Below are 20045 nucleotides of genomic sequence, written 5' to 3' on the forward strand. Positions count from 1 at the left end.
CTTTTTTTTTTTTTTTTTTTTTTTTTTTTTACCTTTATTTGATTAGCCAGTTCCACGTGTTTGTTCAAAATTCTTTCTGACTCAGACAAACAGGAATCAATCTCCACACCAACTGCAAGCTTCGGGGTGATTTTTTTAATCAACTGTGATACCTTTATTTGAAAGTATTATTTATATAGTTAATTTAAATAGACAGTATAATAAATCACTTTGCAGAGGAAAAAAAAAAAAAAGGAAGTAACACTTGGCTGTTGCTGTTTAAATTATGTATTTTTTATAATCAGAGAAATTAAGAAATGAAAAGACCAAAGAATAAACTTATACTATTGCACATCTAACAGGTACAGTCAGAAACTGAAGAAAAAACTGCTGTCTGCTCTCATTTTGCCAGAATGCTTTTCCTTTATCTTAAGTACTCCAGGCTTCTTATTTTAATAAGGCACAGCTGTATTAATATCTAGGTATGTTCATATTGGCATAAGTACTTTTGTGATGCTCCATTTTATGAAAAGACTACACATTATTTTTTCAGAAAGTTCATTTAAAGCTTCTCTGCCAAGCCAGAAAGCCTATTTTCATGCTAATAAACTGTAAGATGTTATATGAAGTAAATCTCAGGGCAGCTGAATTTAGCACCATATTCTTTGGGATACTTTGTATTAGCAGAAGATTAGAAATGTTTTGCTTGGTAGGAATATAACAATGAGCACTGTTCCTGGTAATGAAAAATCATGTATTATGACTTAAATCTCCAAAATATTGTCTAATGGAAGACCGGGAACAAAGTTATTAGAACAAATTGTGCAGAATGAAACCATGTAAATATTAGGGTCTACCTTGTGAGTAAAAATTACCTTCATTATTGTAGCTTTAGTTTAAGATTGATGGTATGCTGGTGACATCATTGCTACAAAACCAAGAGGAGCTCTCAACAAATACACTTTCAACTAACCTTAACAGCATTCTCATTGTATTCTAATATCATGAGGCCTCTTCTATTGAAAATGTGCTACGGGACCAATGTATTGCAAATTGCCTTCCCATTTGATTCAAAGTAGTTCATTATAAGCATCATGAAAATATGAAATATCTGATTACAGTCTTAATTATTCAGTCATCAAATTTGAGTACTTTTTTTTTTTTGGTCTACACTCTGGGGTTTCCTTCATATGAACTTTGTTAAAAGATCATAAGTTTTTAAATTTGTTTTTAATTTACATATGGAACCTTAATTAGGAGTCATGGGTCTACTTCATCCGTGACAAATCATTAAAAAAGCCTGCAGTATTACAAAATGCTCAAAAGCTTAAAAAAGGCTGCGATCTCCTTAAAGCATATCTTAATGAATTAAAGGAATTATTTTAGTGAAGAGAATCCACTCTTCTTCAGCCTAACTGAAAAATTTGCTGCAGTTCAGTCACCATGCTTATTAACCCTCAATTTTGCCATAATTCTACTTTTATCTGCAGCACAATGAAACAAAAGACAGAAGAAGTATAGCAAACCTCTATGCAGGTCACAGTCCTAATTACTCACTTCATTTCCAAAAGAACAAGTTTTAATAGCTCATTATCTAAGCAAATCACTGCTTTATTAAAGATGGTTGGTAAAATGTTCTCATGGAAACATTTTTCAGAACAGTTTTAGGTTCACTGGTTCTGATAACAACATTCAGCATTCTAACTAATACTGTGTGCTCTCTAACAAACCAGTGTTATTTGTAATTTGTTATTTGAGTTAAGCTTAATATTCACATACTTAAATTATGGAAATGCAATGCATTGCTAACACATTAACAAAAAGGTATGTTATGATGTACCATATTTAGATGATCTTCAAGTGAGGTAGTCCATTGTTGTTTCTTCAAAGTAAGTTCTTTATAATCTGGACACTGCCTGAGTAATTGATCCACTTTTTTTTGAACATACTCTGTGATTTTCTGAATTCCTGTTACCCAAGAGCTAAAATGGAAAAGTGCAACTATTAGCATTTCTCAGTTTTGCTCAGCAATCTGTCTTTTAATGGCTTAAAAAACAAAACAACCTTTCTGATTATTTATATGACAAGTAATTTCACAAGAAATTTAAGCTGTGACCCTTACTGGAAATGTAATCAAGAAAAATATTAACCTGAATGCCAACAAATCTGATAGCAAGTAGCACACAGACATGACATTTCCAAAAAAAAAATAACTTATTGCCAGTTGTGTAAATTAGATTCACTTGCCGTATATCCACATCCACTGAGAAATATTCAATTTTACAAACAGTTCCAATGACCATAGTTATACTATCTAAAGACAGAGACCACAAGCAGAACGGCCCTAAAAAGAGCAAAATTATACAACATATAATTTCTGCTTTAAAAAAAGAATGTTTTATTTAGACTCTCAAGTATTTCAGTGTTATTACATTAGGTAGACAAAGAATGTCTCATACATTCTAAGTCAACACTTTTTTTTTAAGGATGATATTTTAACAGAAGAAAATATGACAAAACAATCGCTTGTCTTGTAATTTATAACATTTAATATCAGGTAGGCAATTCATAATCTGATGCTTGAGGCAATCCTCTTCAAATTGTAAAAAAAGTTACTGCATACAACTAAGGCCTGAAGCTCTGATATAAACAAGAAACCCATGTATCAATTGATTTACAACCAAAATTCATCATGAGAGTTTTTGTGAGACAAATGTTCAAAATGAGGTTTTCATTAGTTTAGTTTCATCAGAAACTTATTTTTATACAGGTACTTATGTAAGGTTTCTTCCTTTGTTCTCTGAAATTAAATGAAATTTTCTACTGGCTTCAGATAGGGCTCAGAGAACTAATAAATACACCTTTTTCCTGCACCCTCATTTTTCTAGCTGGTTTTAATTTAAAAAATTTAAATATGTTTAAATATGTTTAAATATGTTTTTTTATTTTAAAAAACATGCGCTCAAAATCAGATTTATCAGTATTTTCATTTGAAACACTACAGGGACTATAAGAATTGCCTTCCGTCCTCTTCCATTCCTCTTCCAGTGTGGATATTTTCAGTGTTTTAGCTTACTTGGTATTATCTTTTAGAATCATAGAATGGTTTGGGTTGCAAGGTCATCTCATTGTGGGTTTAAAGATCATCTCATTCCAACTTTAGCATAGGGCTGTAATGTGCTTTAAGAAGATTTGAAAGTAACACAGAAATAAAATCTTATGTCTTCATTTATACTGTGATTTGGCTTTACAATTATGCCACTGAAAACACTTAAACACAGTCCAACTACTATAAACATCTGTCCTATGGAAAACCTTTTTTTTTTTTTTTTTTTTTTTGAAAAGTAACTACATTTTTTCAGATTCACCCATTTCACTGCCTTGCCATATTTGTCCTAGGGAAGTAGGAAAAGGGAAGTTTGTGAAAGCAGTTAAGGCTATCAGTGAACTGTGCACTAATGGGAACCGAATAGTATCAGGATATAGTCTTCATAGGAGTCCTGTTTCCTGTACAAATCTTCCTCCTTTGGCCCTCAGCTGTTCATACAAATCTTTTTGTCCCGTTGGGTTAATCACTGGGCTAAATACTGGCCAGTATTAATAGATAGCACACTACTTTATACATGACAAGGACAAAAGCCTCTGTCTTCCCTCTTCCAAAACATGAATAATTCTGGGGAAAATTATTGTTCTGGAATATAAACACTTTATCACATTTGCAGATAGAACTCTTTGCTTCAGCCATTACTAGGCTTATGAGTTGGCTGGGAGTATTCCGGTTACCTCCAAAAGCTATGGATTGGAAAAAAAAAAAAAAAAACTAATTCTTGGTGTACAAAAAATTGACCATTGTGGCATTGAAAACTAGCATCAGGGAGAGCCTAGCCAGCTAGATAAAAAGGAAAATACGTTTCATAAGGAAAAGGCGTAAGCACTAAAACAGGATGCCCAAGAGGCTGTGAAGTCTGTCCTTGGAGATATTCAAACCCTGGCCCAGAGTAACCTGATCTAAGCTGAAAGTTTTGAACAAGAAATTGCACTAAATGATCTCCAAAGCTCCTTGCCAATATAAACTATTCCATGATTGTAATCCTTACCTATTGCCCATACCTAGGCATGTAAAGTGTTTCACATGCACAGAAGTACTAGCACTAATCATTGAAATATATGGCAAACTCAAATTTGCGCTATGAGGTCTAATGACAGCAGGGAAACATTGAAAAGTCATATTTTGTTTCTTTTTCTTAGAACAGGACTTATTTTTATGATGCAAGCAGACATTAAAATACTATTATTTTTTTTTTCTTTAGAAGCAGAAAAAAAAGGTCGAAAAGGATTACATTGGGCTGCAGGAAGAGTTTGCAGCTGTGGACATTTTCTTTTACTTTTTTTTTTTTTTTTTTCCAAAGTGTTAACTAAACCACCATTTCTGAACCGTGCCCTATTGCATCAATTGCAATACTTGACACCACTCTTGAAAGTAGAATGTAGTGTTCCTAAACATTTTTGTTAAATAGATTGGTTTGTATAAACACCAGCAGTGAGATATAATTGCTAAGTATGGCTGAAATGGTCATCTAGAACCACACTTACTTAGCTAACTAGTACAGTAATAAAGCAACAGGTAGATATGGAGAAACACAGCAAATACGAAAAACGGAGGAAATACCTGTGAGAATCTACTTTATTAATTAAAGCTTGTCCTTTTCGCAAAGTACTTTCTGTGCAGCCTGTAATTTCTTCCTTTAATTCCTCGTACTTCATTGCCAAGATAGGCAGACTTAAGCCTTCTGAATTAAGGATTCTAAGGTAATTCTCAATACCTTCAAGAGCATCAAATGCCTGGAAAAAAAAAAATCTGTTGTCAATATTTCTATTTAAAAAGCAAGCATAAATTCTTTTACATAAACAGATGATCAATGGGCAATTAACATTCCCCATTTCTTCAGTTTCCCCATTTCTCAGAACAACAACATTTTAATTTGCATATTGATATTGCCTTTGCAGGTCACGGAAGAAAAGAGGTATAATTCAACAAAAGTTCATGCAAGTATGCGCATACAAAATCATAATTACTTTGAATTTAAAACTTTTCAATTTTCAGAAATAGTCAGGCCAATTGGATACTGAAGCAGAACCAAAATAGCAATAGTAATACAATTGACAGTGTTAGCACTCTAAGGTTTGTTGAAGCACACTCAAGGAGTTTCACCGTTATTTTTTTTAAATGTTTTAAATATATCAAACTTATATTCAACAAGTAAATTATAATTAAATATATTTTTATTAAAAACAGTCTTTTATTTTGCAGACATACACTTTTGTGTTTTTATACCTGTTCTTCATTTTTCTTTAATGCAAGAAAGTTCTCATTCAAATAACAGAAGAAAGTGACAAAAGTATTCTTAGACAACTCCTGCCTTTTAATGCTGAATGAAGGCAACATTTAAATATTCCATTTGTAAACTTAGTAAATAGTAATTTCAGTAAAAACAAAAATGGCCAAATGCACACCAGAAATTATGAACACAAAACATAATACAAGTATTATGTTTTCCAGTGACCTGAAAAGTAGCATCAAAACAACTAATAATCTGCTTTGCTTATTTGTTCATTACATGTAAATAGTCCAAGGGTTCAGATATGCCCTTAGGATAAATAGAAAATGTGTCTTTTCTGAACTATAGCAATTCAGTTTCAGTGCACCACAGGAGCAGCAGATCCCGTTTTATTCACTCTTACACATAATGGGAGTATTGGCATGCTGAGCAGACACACAAGATCTAGTCCTGTTTTCATCAACTATGTTCACAAAACACAACCCTGTATTATGAAAAGATGCTACCTTTACTCTCACAGCAGCAGACTTATATTCATGTAGCTCATTGTTTGAATTAGAGGGGGATTCACTATCAAGGACAGTTTTTGCACTGTTTCCACCTAACCTTCTCTGTTTCTTTATTGTAAATGAGATCAAGAAAGATCATAGTTACCGAGGAAAAGATCTTTGTCACTTCAAGGGTCTACAAATAATTTCAATACTAAGTATTGTTTACATGTTGTTTAATAAAAAAAAATACTGAAGGAACATATCATAGGTTAAAAGACACACGATTAGAGCCCCACCTGGTGCTCAAAACAAAAACCAATGCAGGCTGTTGGTTGTTCTTTCAGCATATATAATAGATATATCAAGTTTGTTGTTGGAGCTATTCCTGGAAGTTATCTGCTTCTAAAGCTTCTGTAAGTGATCCACAAAGAACATGCTTTAAAAATTACAGAGGACCACTTGGTTTTTGGCCACCTTAAATTAGGAACTTTTCTAACTAAAAGGTTTTGGAAAAAAACGTTTGCATAGCTAATACTAATTGCTGTATGTGCCAATGAAGAACAGGTTTATTGTAAAATGGAAATAGAGCTTTCACATTTTAAGTCTGGTCATTAAATTTGAGGTCCTGCTTTGTAGTATAAAATTTTCAGATGTAGCAACAGATTTTCAAGGCTCTGAAGGACTTAAAAATCAATTGGACTATGGGATATCTTCAGATAGTAGATTCTAAGCACTTAGTATCTCCAAAAAAGTTACAAGTCCTTGTTTTCTGTAACTTCAGTGTAACATGCACTTGGTCCAGCACTGGACCAAGCACCTCATGTTTCAAAAGGTTTATGCCCCAAGTCAAGGCAACAAAATTGACAAACCGTTTTTAAAAAGAGAGCTCACCAATCTGATAGAGGGTTCCTTGCTTAATCCTTCTGCTCTAAATTGGAGTTGATTTAACAAATTGTTGCATATTAATGTTAGAACATAATACCAGAAAACACTTTCATTGTATATTTGGCAGACATGCTGCATCATCCTCCTTCCCTCCCCAGCATTTTAAATGCTAGAACACCACCAGTGGAACACCAACACCAGGACACCAACAGCTTGGAATGAAACAGGAAGTTATCAAGATTTTTCAAGCAGTACTTGAAAGGGGAAAAATTGTCTTATTCAACTTTATTTTCACCTCTGATTAATTTTTAGAAGACACTACAAACTATTGTTAAATTAGCATTTAAAGAGAATTTTGATTTTTATTATATGAGCACACATCCACTAGAAAGCGGATTACAACCATTTTCCTTATACCAAGAGCAATTGGTCAGTGGATCATTTTATTTTTTGGAAGACTAATTTGAAATTCAATCTAGTCTCTCAAAAAAGAAAGGTTCAGAAGAACTACAAGTGCATATACTTCTAGTAATGTGTGTACCTGCTTGTAAATATTTTAGATTTTAACCAGGAGCATTTTGAAGCAACGACACTGGTGTTCACGGACTCATTTTGCTTCCACATAAGAGGACACTTTCAACATTTTAATCCTACTGGGCTGAATGTGAGGTCATTTCCATTATGTTAATTATTTTATTCCTTTATACATGTGCTTCCTTGATTGTATTGTACTCCTATGGAGTGATTAAAAGTCTTTTTTCTTGAACTTTTTTTTTTTTTTTTTTTTTTTTTAACTGGAGACCTATGAAAAGGGCTGTTCCTTCAATCAATATAATTTTAGCTGATAATAACATTTAAAAATATTTTTAAAATCCTAAGTCCTGAGCTAGTAAAAATATCAGAAGAAATATAACCCACATTAGACTATAAAATTACTTTCCTAAAACAACTTCAGGAGATGACTGAAGAAAAAAATGGTATTTTTGCTTTGGAATTGGGATTTGAAGAGTAATTCTGCAAGAATATTCCTATCATGCTTACATAAGAATTAATGAAAAAACTAATACAAATAACAAACAGAATTCTTAAAAGTGTATTAAAGTATCCAAATATGATAATGAGCTTCTATTATAAGGGGAAAAATATTACAGGTAGGATGTAACAAAAATTAATGACCAAATTTATGAAAATATTTTTCATACAAGTAACTTACTAGACTTAATGTGTGGAGAAGCAAAAAAATTAGCTTTAAAATACTCTTTTTTTTTATCAACAATAATTTACCCATTTTCATCACACAAGATTAGGAAATGACTTAAATAGAGATACTAGTTAAGGCTGTGTGTATCTAAACAACCTCCACAAAACAAGCAATTCAGTAGATAGTTATGTCCCCCTCTTAACCTTCTCCAATGAAAGCTGTAAGACATAATTCTGGAGCCTGAATCAGTCTGCAGATGAGCACACCTGTGATAGAAATTACCACCAACACATTATCTTGCTGACCTCAGTGTCAAGCAAGAACCCCAGGTGTGGGCCTTGTCTCATGATTAGCAATGTGATTAAGGGAGTTTTGGGTCCTAACTGACTGCTTTTTTATTATGTCATGCATAGACCATGTACTGTATGGTATGCCCTATATGAGGAATTGTACGTTGTTCTTGATTTTCCTCATGTCTGATTATACATTAGCCCCTGTGGAGACCACTGCAAGTAAAGATATACCATTTCTGGTATCTAAACTAGCCTGTAATACTTTGAGTATTAAAGAACAGCTTATGTCTCTTCATACACCTTGATGATACCATGGCAGAGACAATGACCTTTAAATTCAATTTTTGGCAAACTATGTTTCCCAAATGCCTTTTTGGGAAACTGAGCGTTCCTCCCAATATATTTTTTTAATGCTTTTTAAAAATACATCTGCCATTTTGGATACAAGTTTCAGAAAAGATATCATATTAAAGGGTAATCATATTAGCAATTCTCCACTCAAAATTCTTTAGAAAACTGTTTGCATAATCTCACAGCATCCCATAAATGTACACTAATGTTATGATCACCTTATTACAAGCTTGGCTTTTTACCAACCTTGCCAGCAGCATTAAAAAAGTCATTGGCCTCTTGAAGCAGGGCTTTCCTTTCTTCCATATGGCAGCACACTTCTTCTTGCAACAGACAGATTTTCTGGTTTGTGAGGTTTAGATGTTCTTTTTCTGTATAGTCTTCTGAAAGCAAAATCTTAAGTGCTTCAGCCTCTAATTGTTCCACAGTGGAGTTCCATTCCTGATAGGAAAAATTCCACTTTAATCAACTACCAATAGTAAAACAATATACCTGCACAATGATCGTATTAATACTTGAAAACATAAATTGCTTTTACAAGCCTGAAATTTATCACTGTTTGAAGCTATTTCTTCTACGATGACTTTCTCAGCAAATTATGTTTTTTTTCTTTTTTTTTTCTTTTTTTTTTTTCTTTTTTTTTTTTGTAACAGCTCTCAGTGGTGGCATCCTACATTGTTTTACAGAGTTTCACAGGCAAGATAGCCTGGACAACATAAAAACAAACATCCCCTTAAAACCAACTGTTCATCAAAGAACAAATTAAAATATTGCCTGGGTAATAGCTGCTTCCAGTAAGACAATTTTTGCTGAGAGCTGCCTGGTAATCAATTAAATAAGATGACTTCCCTTTTACAGTGAAGCATAGTATCACCCCTGAAACTCTCAGTTGTACATTTGCCCTGATTTCCTGATGGACAAAAATACAAGTCCACTCAAAGCCTTACCTGATCTTGAACCTTCCTAGTGGCAGTGACAGACAGAAGGAAAGGTACTTTAGAAAGGAAGACCATAATTTGGAATTCAAGCCATAGAGTCGAAAACATTATTGACACTTAATTGAGATAGGTCCTTTAAAATGGATTCAGTTGAATCACCACAAGTTTACATATACCTTGTATACATTGCACCAGTTGGAAGCATCTAATCAGAACTGATTGTCTATGTTGACTCTTATTTCTTTTTTCAACTACTCACACCAAACTGACTTATGCTTCTAGTGTTCTGACACAAATTATACATCAAATTTAGGGATTAAGCCTTCATGCATAAAACTTTTTTTTTTTTTTTTTTTTTCCCTATACCTATGATAAATACTATTACATTATTCAGTCCCATCATCTTTTTTAGGTTATGACTTAACCATATAGACATATCAGACTAGGTAGCTCAAATGGAAAAGAGTTTTACTTTAAGAGTAATTTCACCTTTTCCTGTCTTACAACTACTGCTTTGGTTTTTAGTCATTTGATTTTGCTGCATTTTTATAAAGAACATGATAAAATCCCCAAACAGTTGCATTATGCAGTTTGACCCTGATATGTTTGTCAGCACTTAGAAATGGCATCTTATCACGCTATTCAAAACAAAAAGAAGCATCTGCTATTATCCTGCAATTTCCCATGCCTTAGGTAGCATCTATCTTACACATTTTCTGGTAATGAATTAATGTATTTTGAAATGAGGCTAATTTTAAAACATTCATTTAGCATTTCCTTCCACAGAATTGATTCAAATGTCTGGTAACTCAGAAAAATATCTAAAAGTATGAGAGCAATTTTTCCATGCAAACTCTCTGAAGTGTTCAAAAAGAAATTGCATTTAAGTGTTAAAACACTTATTCTATATAAATATTCCTTAAGAACCTGAACCAAACACCTCTGTTTTCCTAGAGAAATAAAGAGAGATAAACTGGGGACACAATGAAAGCAATTTTTTTTTTTTTGAAATATTTTCATTTTGTCTGTTACTGAAAAACAGCTGTAGCAAACTCCTTATTTTTTTAATATTTATTTGAAGCAAAAAATAATGACCACTTATGAATTCCAAATGAAGTAATTTTCAGTCTGCACTTTTAATCAAGTGAAATCATACACTACATTCCTTAATGCACAACTCCCCTTTCACAAAATTCTCTCTTTGTCTCTCTGCCCTAAGTAATGTTGAGCAAGAATGAGGCTTTTGAGTTTAATTATAGTCTAATCTGCTACATTTATTCCTGTTTACCTTAAGTGTCTATGTTGGAAATAGTACAGGATCTCTCTCGATACACACAACTTTAATTGACCTAGTTATGAGCAAATCATGTTAAATTGTACCCCTGACATACAATTGTATCAGCACCACAATATTATCATCTTCCAGAACATGTGACTGGAACGAGTGGTACCAAATGTATTCTGTGGTCATATTCGAAAAATCTTTGTTCACATTAAAACATATAGATGTTAATGAGAATTAGAAAACATTACAGTTGGGAGCTTTTAACTGGGACTAATAAACTGAAAAAAGACCAGGAAAGTGCAGTTGGATATGTGCATCCTCATTTTTTATGCTATTCATATCATAATTAAAAATATTTTAAACAAGAATGAAAAAGGTATATTTTAACGCAACAAAAAGGGAAATTTTCTAGAGTTAGCTTAGAAGCAGATAAAGAAAAACAGAAAAAAGTTCTGAATTGTTTCAGTGTATTGCGATGTGTAAATCATTACAGCAGGCAAGGCTAATTGTAAGAAAATGACTCAATTTGTACAGTTGCAAGAGGATTTCGCTGTAAAAACATTCACAAATCCATTGGGTACATATTACCCAATAGCAGTTTTCAAATAATCTTGAAGCAAAGGTTAAACTCTGTCTCTTTTACACTCAGCCAAGCTTCTTTCATAACCTTTCTCACACATTCATTAAAAACAAAATAAAACAACAATTTATTGCAATAATTTATAGTGTTTTTTTTTTTTTTAAAAAAAAAAAGTATGGAAATTACAACCTTTCACACTCTAAAAGTATTTTGATCTCTCTAAAAGCTATTTGATCACCACTCAAAACCAGTTCAACTCTCTATAAAATGGCTGGAGAACTTCCAGTATTTCCAGCCTTCTATTTGTAAGGAAAGATTTCTATACATAAAAGCCTATAATTCCTGTCAATAAGGACATACAAACTCAGCAGAAAAATCATTGTTCTTTCTGTACTTCAGCATTCAGCATGTTAAATTTGTAACAGTCTGTTTGTCAGCACTAAAATACTTGTTACTCATTTCCCCTGTAAAGAACAAAGCCTACTCTTAGACTTTTTTATTTGACAAAAAATGTGCATGAATTCCTCTGACCTACTGAAGAGGTAATGCATATTATGTGCCTATATTCAATGTGTCTCCTTAGCTTATAGCATTATTCCTTTTTTTCCTCACAATAGTAAGCTTTTTAAACATTTAATTTCACTATTCCATCTGGAAAAAAAAAAAAAAAAAAAAAAAAAAAGGAGCTCTTCCTAGGTTATTTGATTGATCAGGTGTTTTTCAAGAAGGTTATAACTGATGGATGAAATGTCAAAAAACATAGTTAATATCAGTGATGGTGATACTGAATTTTGCCATTAAGAACTATCCTGAAACATTGCTAGAGCACGTTATTACCTATTATGGCTATGACAGACTCAATAACCATGCAGATACATTATACAGGGAAGAAGTACTCTCCGTATAATCCTTATTAAAGGGGGGGCTGATTCCAGCACTCTTTACTCCTTTTCTTTGTCTCTAAAACTATTTGGCCACAAAGTGCTGCTAGCAGTTCTTTCCTACCATGCTAAGCAACCCACAGAACTGTGACAGAAAGTGGTTCAATTAGTGCCAGGATAGTCCCACTGAAATATGAATTCCAGACATGAACTCAGAAAGAAGTAGAATCACTCTCCCTTCAATCTGTCTCTCTTCTATTCTCAAATCTTACCTGGTGTGGGAGTGGCCCATTTAACATCTGCGAGGGTGGCTTTGTATTGTTTTGTCTTTCCTCCTTTTATGAATAGTTTTTGCTCTTGATTATTGTATAAGATAGTGCTGATGTTCAGTGGTTTCACCTCTCAACAAGGTCAAGAGAAGATACCAACTCAAGAATATAATAAACCAGTCTCTTCTGTCAGCCCAGTCACACAAATAAAGGATTAAATCCTTTTTAGTCTTGCCTCTGAGCAATTTAAACAAATCATGTGCCCTGATAATCTTAATGCAAAAATACATGCAAATAAACGAAAGCATATTTTCTGTTTGAAACTGTTAACAACACAATTTTAATACTTTCCATTATCTTACTCCCTACGGGGACACTTAACACTTGTCTATATGACAGCAACTTTTCACCACACTCTCAAAACTACAGTATACATATGAAATATTACTTGAAAAGATGCGTTTACACCACTGTAAGACCTAATACAGAAATCCCAAAATTGATTATTTTATCAGTACTTATTATTTCTGATAGAATGTTATTCAGACAGTATGGGAAAGACACTAATCAAGATCTACCTTTATTATTGCAGTGGGGTAAATAAAATATTTTAAAGATACTAATTGCTTTTTGGAAACATTCAGTTTATGGAATCAGGGAACTAGACAGAAATTATAACCAGACATCAGCTATGCTCTAAGCAATCACCAAGCCACAGAAAGCATGTAATTAATTAATTAGCTACGTATTGTGTAAGGTCCTCCTCAGAGTTATGCCTGCACATAACCTGAAAAGTTCTTCACAACTGTTTTTGTATTCGCTCACATGAACTGATAAAACAGTTAGCTGTTTGATCTAATAAAACTTCCGAAGACTTCTGGAAACTACATTTCACTCTGAAATTAATGTAGAATATTAACCATTTACTTCTTAATTAGAATATAAGACACTAAAGGGATTCCTGAAGGGAGGGCAATTCTAACTGTAGTTTTTGTGTTACCAGAAAAATCTGATATTGCATTTCTCCTATTGCTTAAGAGATTGCTTTCAATATATATACAGCAAAAATTGGTGTCTGCTTTTACCTTGACAAGATGTTGAAGAATCAGAGGTAATAAAATTACCCAGTGAAACTGTAGAAGAGGATTTTTAAAGCACCAATGTAGTTCATTATCTTCTTAATAGTTGTATAAAGAAACTTTTAGTTTCTGCTCCGAGATTTTCCAAACAACATGGAATTGTACCATATTTATGTAATTTTTTTGTGTGTGTGTGCCTCCTTTTTTTTTTTTCTTTTCTCCTGCTTTGCTTGTGCAAGCATTGCAGCAGAATTTAGTTTTTCATACACAAACTTCTCTAAATGAAGAAAATCTGTTTTCTGACATGCTGTCTCTATAACAATGGTCTTTGGATGAAAACAGGCTACGTGGTCATGTGAGTTATCCAAACACAACTGTTAGAAATGGTATCATGATGAATTATCCTGACCCAGCAACAGCACTTACCTGATGAGAGCACAATTGAGCACCTAAAGAAATGTTCTAAACTATATGCAATTTACATTATAAAAATATAAAAATTATAAAATATAAATATATATATATTTTTATATCAACATTTTATTTGATACCATCTTGCTTTTATTAGTTACAGTAAAAGATTTATTCTCTAGAAAACTGATATTCACATTGAAAATAAAATTTCAATTACTTTCGTACCCAATAAATAAATGGATATGCACCTGTTTCAACCACATATGCAGTTCAGTAACGGTGGATTATGGTACTAGTGGCTGGCTTTTTATATTCTATCAAAATTTTAATTTTGATACATTTTATTGAATTGTTTTTCTTTACTTTTTGCCATGTTGTTTAATATGTAAACTACCAGTCTAGAAGATTGCCACTGAATTGAAAAACAAATTAAACAGCATAAAGGATTACTCTTCTTTTGCCTTGTAAATAGCTTTTAAAGTTTTAAATGTGAAAAATACAGTCAAACATGGAGGTTTTTGTTAAAAGAAGTAAAATGAAAAAAAAAATCTAATTCAGGCATAAATATATACCACACATACACATACCGAGTACCCACTCATATATTAAACTCATGAGTTCATGTTTTGATATTTATTTTTAAAGTTACTTCACTATTCAATTATATTTCTTACTTTCACTTTGACTTCCATTTCTTTATGCTCTTGAAGTAACTCTTCATTTTCCAATAAAGACGAGCCTAGGTTTTGCTTGTGTACATAATCTCTGATGTTCTTCTTGTACCAAGATGTTACCTATATAAATAATATGAAGAATTCTCAGCCAATGAAAGACTTGAAAAATGTCTGTCCATTCTTTGAATATGTACAAGATGGTTTCATCCATAAAAGCAGCCCTAATTTTCATTCTTTTCATTTTTCATTCCTAATGTTGATACTTTTATTCAAACGTTTGCATTTATATTATTTTAAAGTAAATACATACAGAATGAAAGGATCGTGATCAAAATAAACATTGGAATATATACAACTGGAATATATATAACAAGACAGCTTTAATAGCTGTCAAAAGGAAAAAAAACGCACATCTCACAGATGTAGACTTCAACAAATGTCTGAAAGTGTTTAGCAAACACTTTCAGTAGTTAATATGACTTGCATTTATTTCTACTTGATTCGTTTTAGGTACATCTCACTTTCATGGTAAACAGCACATGGCAAGAATTCCTGAGTGAAGTTTTGCATTTCAAGATAGTAGTATCAAGTAAACTTCTTTCAATCTTTTCAAAGTCTGGAAAATCACCACCATAACTAAATCGTGAATAGCATACTGAGAATTACTTTGTACTGCAGGTACTATGTATTTTTAAAGCATGCTCCAGATTTTTTCCTATCTGCTCATGCAGAAACTATTTTTAAAAAATTTAAAGGATTCTAAGAATGAAAGAACCTTAAAACTGAAAATGTTTCCAACACATCTAAAAAAAATAATAATAATAAAAGAGCAAATTATCAAATTATTCAACAGGGCTTGGAAGGTAAACAATTTATTTTGCTGCTAAGCCTTCAATTTCTTGAGCATATCCTCCAGATGTGTACTTACTGACAGAAGATTTATTTTTTATTTTTTCTGGAAGCAGATTTTTCCCAGAACAGGGGATGACAGCAGGATAAAAAGCTCTTTAATAAAAATAAAGGTATCAACTTACCAGTTACCATCACTGGCAAAACAGATGCAACATCAGGAAAATTCAATTTGTTGCCAGTTGCAGATTTAGATGGTGAGAAATGATGACAAAAATGAAAACACTTTTTTCTCCCTCTTCACCATGCCAACCTTTTCTCCAGGCTCAACCTGACTCCTTCAGTCCCAATTCTTCTACATCTCCCCCCTCAAAAAGCAGCACAGAGTCCAGGGAGTTATGGTCAGTATGTAACTCTGCTGCTCCTTCCTCCTCACACTTTTATCCTCCTCCAGCATGGGATCTCCAGGGGCTGCACTCGCGTCAGGCCACCCTGCTCCACAATGGGCTCTCTGTGGCTACAGTTCCGTCAGGGATTACTCAATTGATACACCCTCTCCACAGTTTGGGTACCTACTCCCAGCTTGCTTCTCTCCGTGGGCTGCAGGTGTCCTTCTCAGACACCTGTGGGACCGCCTCCTCCTTCTCCTCCTCTCCCTTCTTCACTGACCTTGGTGTCCACAGGGCTGTTCCTCACAGCTTTTTTCCCCACCCTCACTTCACCCCGCTGGTGCAGCTTTTTTTCCTTTGTCAGCTGTGCTTTCACTGAGGCACCAACAGCTTCGCTAATGGAGAGCTCAGCCAAGTCTCGCCATGGCGCCCTTGGAACTTTCTGGAACCAGCTGTGTCTGACACAGCGCCACCCCGCCTTCTGTCACAGAGGCTGACCTGCAGCCGCCTGCTTCCAGACCGGGGTGCCTGCACCCAGTACGCTTGTGAAACTGGGGGTATTTTAAGGAGGGGAAATCTTACACATGTTAATTCAAAGCCTGTACACACATATATTGTTGCATGCCATGCTGAAGCTCTTGTACAATCAGACACTGTGAGACTGCAAATACAGCAGTGAACGGAAATTAAATAACACACTTTTTAAAAATTATTCACATCAGGAAAGGGAGTTTTTCACTCCCTTTCTTCCAGTATGTATTAAAGCACACATGTATACACACCATAAATTAAGCCTGACACCTTAATTCAGGCAGTTTGAACTTGAGCAGGCTGCAAAATATATTCTGACACACTAATGCTGAACTGCAAGCATCATATTTTCACGTGGATGAGCTATTCTCAATTAATTTCTCTACCGTATTCACAATTAATTGACTTTTGATAAATACCAGTGTTTTTGTTTGTTTTTTTTTATTTTTTACTTGCAGTACCAGTTGTGTGCATTTCTCTGCCAACAGGTGATTTTCCCTAGCCATGAATTCATCTGTGTTTTCACAGTGCTTTTATCATTAGTGCATTTGAGTGGCTGATGCTTGAGCTACTACTTTGAGTTTCAAATAATATTTTTCTCATCAGGATCCGAAGACATCATCAATACAATGTGCAATACAGTACAGATCTAGGGGACATTTAAGTCCCTCTCTTCATAACCACACTACCTAAACCCTTCCCTAATCTTGAACGTATTCATCTTCACAATATTGCTAGGGAAGCATCCTTGTTTAATGCCATATATTAACTTCATAACAAATTAGGGCAGAAAGGGACCACAGACATTTTAAAAGAAAAATGAAGCACTTCAATTTAAAATAATCAAGTGCAGACTTATAAAGAAGAGGAGTAATAAAATGTAATGTGAGGAGGTGGTCAGGGAGGAAATATCACTACTGCAGCATCCAAGAACTTGTAACACCAAATTTGAGAAGTGCTATAACAGACTCTGGAAATAAATGTATAATGGTGGGAGGATGAGGAAACAACACCAAACAAACAAACAAACAAACAAAAATAAATATGATGTATACCAGTCAAGAAAAGCATTTCAAGTCCATATATATTGCAGCAGTCCTTCTCATTTGTGAAGTTTCTTGTGTACACTGAAGCAGTGTGCTTTTTCTTTGCCCCCCCCCCCCCCCTTTTTTAAAGGACTTTCTGTTTAGACAACATTCCCAAATGCAGAAATTATTTAGAATATTAACTCATAAGAGAAATAATTTCAGTTTTGAAGGGAATGTTTGCAACTGTGAAATATTAAGACCGAATAACCCATGTAGGTACATGATACTTTAATAAGAATGCCTATATTCTCTGGAAAGATTATGTCTCACCAACAATGGGGTTCACTTGACAGGATGTCAGAAATTCATTTTGTTTCAAGATGTTGGGTTTTTGGTTCTTTGTAGTATCAAAGTCTGGGAACCACATGAAATTGGCACACATATGTAAGAATAGTAAGAGGAACTAAATTACTACTTTAAGATAAAACAGCACTGGGGATCAGACATTTGGAAATACAAAAGGGGAGAAGTCTTGACCGTAAGAAAGACAATGGCAAAACTACAGCTAAATTCACTGGTGCCGTGATTTCACCACAAGTCTCTAGCAGAGAAGTAGCCTTGATTTGAACTGATTATAGAATTTTGAATAACATAACTATATTCAGGTCTACATGACAGCACTCATCGTACAATGTAATTTTTGCTATTTATGAAAAATGGCTTTTGCAGAATGTGCTGGAATCAAATGTGAAAACTGAAGTTCACAGATGAACTTCATACGTCTTAATGATTCAAATAGTTCTAAGCATTAAATGACAATGGTTATATTTGCCTCCAAACCGTCCAAGCTAAACTTGATGCTTTCATTCTAGCTATCGAAGCAGCACTATGCTGGGCACAGCTATCAGACAAAATCAGCAAAGAGCACACCACCAGCAAATGTAGGCCATGTTTAAATAATTCTCTACAGCAGTGTTGGTACATTAGCTACTGCTGCAGATTTCTTCTCATGTATGTGCACATACACGTATGTATTTCCAGATCCTAATTTCTAGATGTTAGAATGCAAATATCCATTTCTCATAACAGAAATTTGCTTTCAAGTAAAGAAACAGCATAACCTTTCTATATCCTGACATATATAAATACTTGTAGTCAAGATCATAAGCCTATTAATTTATTATGCAAAGATTAAAAGGGAAGAACACTGAATAATTCACCAAGATACCTTGCCTTTTTTTTTTTTTTTTTTTTTTTTTAGTCAGTTAAACTGTATTTGATGAAAACAAAATAAAAAGAAGCTGTGACTTACACCAAGATAGTTTGTTTCCTGTATATCTGTCTGGATAGTCAATGTAGGTGTACTTACCTGTACTATGAATTTTATTCAGCTCTTATGTCTGCCCTTGATGCTACCAAGAACCAGAAATAATTTTATTCATCTCATATATGCATGATTGGGTCGACTGAAAAAAATTACATTCATAAATCTACTTCCAAAGATAATTAATTATGCACAAAATAGTCTAATCTGCCTTTGATTTTTATTAATGAGATTATAAGAAAATAGTATGCTGACACTTCCAAAAAGGAAGGTTAGACACCCTTCTCTAAAGGTATAATAAGTACATTTACACATATGAAAATACTGATAAAGAAACATGTTGCAATCATCTTATCATCACGTTCCAATTAGAGATCAAAGGAAGGTGCTGCATTTTAGTTCTTCAGAACCCAGCTAATACGTAGTAAATTTTACAGCCTTTTTTTTTTTTTTTTTAATATACAGACCTCTGCATTAGACAGAAGTAATTGTGCATAGCAAAACAGAGGAGCAAAAATCCACTTGTATCCTGCACAGCAGAGCTCATCTCCAATACACCACTTTCTCTGTATCCCCTGAACTCTCATTAACATCAATGAGAGTTCAATATGCTCTTCTTACATATGTAGCAACATTTGACATCGATAGGAGTTCAGTCCTGTACAGAGACTAAAATATTAGATTTCAGATCTGATGAGAGGCTTTGAGAATTGAATTTATCAGCACAGAAATATATGCATAATGTCTTAGAGACTAGAGGGAGACATTTTACATAAAGTCTCTGAAAGTTAATTTTCCAGTGTTTGTATTTAAATATGAATATATTACTTGTGCATGATGCCGACATTATACCAGGCCTGACTGGTAACGAGTCATGGTTGAATGGCTAAGCACAAGTATATTCCAAAAAGCATGATTCTAAAAACTGTTTGAATTTGTCACTCTTTGTGTATACCAGCCTCAAACTGGATGCAGGTATGAGCTAACAGGTGGTTAAATATTAACCCCTCTTTCCAGATAACCAGAAAACTTGCCAGTAGATAACTGTTTTTATTCTTACTCTTTGTGATGTGAGCACGTGCCTGAAAGGAAAAGAAAGCATACACACACAACTCACTGCAAAGCATTTTCAATTAGGCCTAAATAAGGGTCAGTCTAGTTACTCCCAAATACCTATCTGGTTATCTACCTGCTGTTTGGTTACTCCCAAGTATTTCACACAGAATTTCTAGGTTGGAAGAGACCTCAAGATCATCGAGTCCAAC

The 20045-nt window shown here is 33.8% G+C and overlaps 1 protein-coding gene across 1 annotated transcript in view; it reads right to left on the reverse strand.

Annotated features, from left to right (window-relative positions):
* The window catches only part of CCDC141 (coiled-coil domain containing 141), a 70393-nt gene that overhangs the window by 29909 nt on the left and 20439 nt on the right, over positions 1–20045 (reverse strand). The window contains exons 6-10 of the mRNA XM_035330878.1: positions 14660–14779; positions 8786–8980; positions 4649–4821; positions 1820–1961; positions 33–152 (exon numbers count right to left, since the gene is read on the reverse strand). Of these exons, the coding sequence (XP_035186769.1) occupies positions 33–152; positions 1820–1961; positions 4649–4821; positions 8786–8980; positions 14660–14779 (750 nt within the window). The remainder of the gene's footprint in view (positions 1–32; positions 153–1819; positions 1962–4648; positions 4822–8785; positions 8981–14659; positions 14780–20045) is intronic.

The sequence above is a fragment of the Oxyura jamaicensis genome, chromosome 7, assembly GCF_011077185.1.
Source record: "Oxyura jamaicensis isolate SHBP4307 breed ruddy duck chromosome 7, BPBGC_Ojam_1.0, whole genome shotgun sequence".
In the NCBI taxonomy this organism is placed as follows: Eukaryota; Metazoa; Chordata; class Aves; order Anseriformes; family Anatidae; genus Oxyura; species Oxyura jamaicensis.